The 4,676-nt window shown below is 38.3% G+C and overlaps 1 protein-coding gene across 1 annotated transcript in view; it reads right to left on the minus strand.

Annotated features, from left to right (window-relative positions):
• LOC106884486 (28S ribosomal protein S29, mitochondrial) overlaps positions 1-4,676 on the minus strand; it is a 44,553-nt gene that overhangs the window by 13,368 nt on the left and 26,509 nt on the right. Inside the window, exon 6 of the mRNA XM_014935897.2 lies at positions 43-179. Coding sequence (XP_014791383.1) covers positions 43-179 — 137 coding nt within the window. The remainder of the gene's footprint in view (positions 1-42; positions 180-4,676) is intronic.

A 4,676-nucleotide genomic window follows, 5' to 3' on the forward strand; every position in this document is an offset into this window, starting at 1 on the left:
GAGAGAGAGAGAGAGGGAGAGGGAGAGAGAAAATTCTCATACCTTTATATCCTGTAGAAATTCTTCGTTCTGACTCTTGAACAATTTCAACCAATCCACTGCTATGAGAGGGAAGTCAATTTGACCTGGTTTATATGTTGACATAGAGATTTCTCGCCAAGCCTTTTTCCACATTGATGCTGAAAAACAATGTTGATAATTTCTTATGTTGGCTGAAGGCAACAAATTCTTGAGTAGTGGGGGGTGGGGGGGTGGCTCATGGTTGGAGAACTGATCCCAGTAATTCATTACCATTTGTTATTTTATCAATCCGGTTGAGATTTGAACACGGAACAATAACAAAATACCAATATTTGATCTGGCATTCTCCTATTTCTGCTGCACCACCACAACAAACAGTTTCATAGGTACAAGGCCAGATATTTGTTAAGAGGGGACAGGTGATTACATCGACCCCTGTAATTAACTGATACATTACTTTACCTATCCTTTAAGAATGAAAGGTAAAGTTAATTTTGGTGGAATGTGAACTCAAAACTTAAAGGGCTAAGTTATAAACACCACAAGGTATTTTGTTTAGTATTCAGTTCTAATAATAATAATAATCCTTTCTACTGTAGGCACAAGGCCTGATTTTTCTCTGGGGAGGAGCGAGTTAATTATATCACCCCCAGTTGGTTATATTGACCAACTTGTACCTATTTTATTCACTACATCAGCCTCAGTAGAATTTGAAATCACAACGCAAAGACAGACAAAAGGCTGCTAACAACTCTGCCAGCTTCCTGCCCAATCTAAAAAATGGTGGAAACATGAATTAAAGAGACTTTGTTGGTCAGGAAGTGGACAAAGTGGATTACTTAACTGCCAAGTGCCCAATATAGGTCAAACTTCGTGTGTGTGTGCGCGCGCGTGCGTGCGTGTGCATAACTATAGTTGAAATTTACAGAAAAACAAAAGACGAAGACAGGTGTATAAACAAGCAGGTGCATTAGTCTGATGCTCGGGAAGGTGAGAAAGTCTTTTATATTTCGAGCCTATGCTCTTCAACAGAAAGGACACGAGGAAATAAACAGAGAGAGAATAAAGAAAACTTGTGGATTTAGCGGTCATTCATGCGCACACATATACGTACACTCATGTATAAAGAAAAGAGTATTCAATACATGTGGACGTTAAATATTTGTATTAACAGTTTGACTTAGATAAGCAATTACTACAAGTTTCAAATATACTAAAGTATGTCTGATTACTTGAATTCAATAACAGCGAGTTGTAAGGCTGTCGTGGGTTCTAAATAAGGTTAAATATCATTGGATGATAATGAAGAAGGCTCTTATTAGATAGTTTGGATGATGTGGTGAAGTATGTAATTTGACAAGGTGCTAGTGTCAGACAGCTGCTGGATGGGAGGCAACTCTGGCACAATAGATAGCAGCAATATCTTGCTTTCAGTGGAAATTCCAGCAGCAAAATTTAAAATTTTGGTAGAATTTAAAGAATAGTGTGAAAAGAATATAAATTAGTTGTTTATCCCATTTCAATAATTTTATTGAAATAATAGAAGCAAGGGAGACCACTGTAACAGTTGCCTCCCATCCAGGCGATATGCAGCAGTCTCTGTTAAATTATTGGTTCCACCATGCAGCTGAAACTGACCAATAAGTATTAACTTTACTCTTCGTTTAGTAGCAATTAACCTTATTTAGAAACCATGGGGCTGTCTTTACTACTCAGAACATTCAAATGATCAAACTTGATTTCGGCATCTCTAAAACTTTTAGTAAAGCCAGTCTGAATCAAACACTGCGTGTGCATGCATACATGTGCACACACACACACACACACACATGAAAACAAGGAAATGCATCATATGTAAAAAAAAAAAAGTCTCAGACAAAAAATGTTTTATTGAAGGCAATGATTGGATGGCTGAGTAAAAGAGAGAGGGATGAAGGAGAGAACTGGGAGTGAAAGGGTGAGGGAAGAGAGATTTATGATGAGGGGAATTGAGGTTTAGAAGATAGAGAAGGGAGGATAGAGGAAGAGAGACGGATTGGTAGCTACTTACTGGTTGTTGGTAATGAGGTTGAATAGGAAAACAGCAGAGGTAAGATGAGGGTGAGGAGGGAGAGACAGGGGGAGGAAACAAAGAAGGAGTAATGGATGTCAGTAAAAACTGATAAGGAATTAAGTGATAGGAGAAAGAGAGAGAGTATGTAAGAGTAAAAGAGAGAAAGAAGGGGAGAAAGAGAGAGAAAGAGAGATGGTGAGCAAAGGCAGCTGATGGTGTGGGTGTCAGATATGGACAGACTGAAAGCTATATTTCATTAGAAAGATGAAATGGTAGAAAGATAGGAGAGAGGGTAATTAATAGATGAGAGGCTAACGAAGAAAGGAGTGAATAGCAAATGGAGGTTTAACAGGAACATAATGGGTGAAAGACAAAAATGTTAAAATATATAAACAAATACATGAGCCTGAAAAACGCGCGTGTGTGTGTGTGTGTTTGTGTTATCTGTAGAAGTAACAAGTCAACAGCCACATGTTTACCTCCATCAAAAACAAATCTCTCAAACTGGGAGCCACACAAATTTCATATTGTTTGAAGAAATGATAGAATGAATTAAAATGTAAAAGTTCCTTAGATTTATTTTTAATGACTAATTTTGAAATCTGAGTTCTTTATGTAAAAAGTGTCTCTGGTTACAATTAAAACAAACATTTTGCTTCACTTCATTATTTTCACTACATTATTTTGTAATTCTTTTTAGTTCACATCCAGTTAAAGATTTGCCTCTGATTAAACTACACACACACACACATGTATGTACCATATATATATATATATATATATGTGTGTGCATGTGTTTAGAAAAGGTCAACTAAATAGTGCAGAACAATTATTAAGTCAATATTTGGTGACTGATGGAGAAGGGAGAGGAGAAAAAAAGAAAAAGAGTGACAGATGGGACAGAGAGAGTGGGAAGAAGGAGAGAAAGTGAGAGAGAGTTAAATCAAAGAAAGAGGCGGCAACTATTTTAGTAAATAATTAGTGCAAAACATTGATGTCTTGAAACTATTTAATACTTCTTTCTTTCTCTTTCTTTGTATTTCAGTTTAACCAAGACTCAAACATGTCCGAATTCAGTGATCTTTTAATACAACTGCAGGGCCAGCTCACTGCCCCTTTATGAAGCGCTAAACCATATTTCTAGGGAGGCATGTGAAGAAATAAGTGAAAGACAAAGGGACACAAAGCATAACTCTGAGTACAGGATGACCATGGTTGCCACCACCACCACCACCACCACTAGCAGCAGCAGCAGCACATCAACCTGAAACACTCTGCTAGAATGAACACCACCAACAATTGAGTGCAAAAGAACAACACATGTGAATCTGACAGCCAACACTATCAGCTGTGGTGGTCACCAACAGAACGTCTATAGATGCCCAAGAATAGATTGGCCAGTACCATGTCAGCTATGCACTCAATACAGTAAAAACCAGTGCAGAATAAGGTCACATTCCTCCAGGAGGGGTCAAAGGATTTTTTTAATCTTTTGTGTCAGTCATTAGACTGTGGCCATACTGGAGCACTGTCTTGCAGAGTTTTCAGTTGAGTGAATCGAACCCAGGACTCCTTTTTTTTTTAAAAACCTGGTACTTGTTCTATTGGTCTCCTTGGCTGAACTGCTAAGTTACAAGGGTGTAAAAACATAGCAACAGCAGTTGTCAAGTGATGGTGCAAACACACGCACAAATACAACAGGCATCTTTCAGCCTCCATCTATCAAACCCACTCACAAGTCTTTGGTCAGTTCCACCAAGGCTATAGCAGAAGACATTTGCAGAAGGTGCCACACAGTGGGACCGAACCCTGAACCATGTGGTTGGGAAGCAAACTTCTTACCACTGGATCACACTTATTGATGTGGAGGAAAGAAGTGGGGGTTCAATCAGGGATCACTTAGTGTTATACAACAACAACAACAACAACGTTAACGTGAGGAAAAGATGTGCTAGAAATCAATTGGATGAAGTTCACAAAATAATATGTGACAAGGGGGGAGGGGAGGGCATGGGGGGTGCAAAAATTCTAACATTTCCAGAAAGACCGTTTGCCGGAAGAGAAAAGAGAGTGAGTTGGATGGTTGACAAAATCAACAAGATATTTCATTTCTAATAGTTTTACATCAGAGCAGTTGAAATAGAGTGCTACCTGCAACTGGCTATTTCAAAGATTTATCTCATCTCATTTCTTTTTTAGCTCTTACACACACATCTACCCATTTATATATGCACACACACACACATACAGAGAGACGGACAGACAGACACTCATACATGAGTTAATTGCAAGCATTCAATTGCAAGCAGCAGTGTTTAATGTCTATTGTTACAGACAACTATTCTCAACTATAAATCTTGCTGTCAATGGATTAACTCTTTCACAGCCTGACTACTGTGAAAGCTGCAGGCAGCACTGTATCAGGTCTAGCTACTACTTTCACACACAACCACCTTCATTGTAAATTCTGCCTAAGTAATGGTGGAACACAAATATATAAGAGAAAAAAAAAAAAACATTTTGGATGGGAAGAGAATCAGCAGAAGATGAAATTCTAGCTGCTGCCTTCTGCTGTGGACTTCAAAACAAAAAAAAAAAAAAA

Source organism: Octopus bimaculoides, chromosome 12 (assembly GCF_001194135.2).
Source record: "Octopus bimaculoides isolate UCB-OBI-ISO-001 chromosome 12, ASM119413v2, whole genome shotgun sequence".
Classification (NCBI taxonomy): domain Eukaryota; kingdom Metazoa; phylum Mollusca; class Cephalopoda; order Octopoda; family Octopodidae; genus Octopus; species Octopus bimaculoides.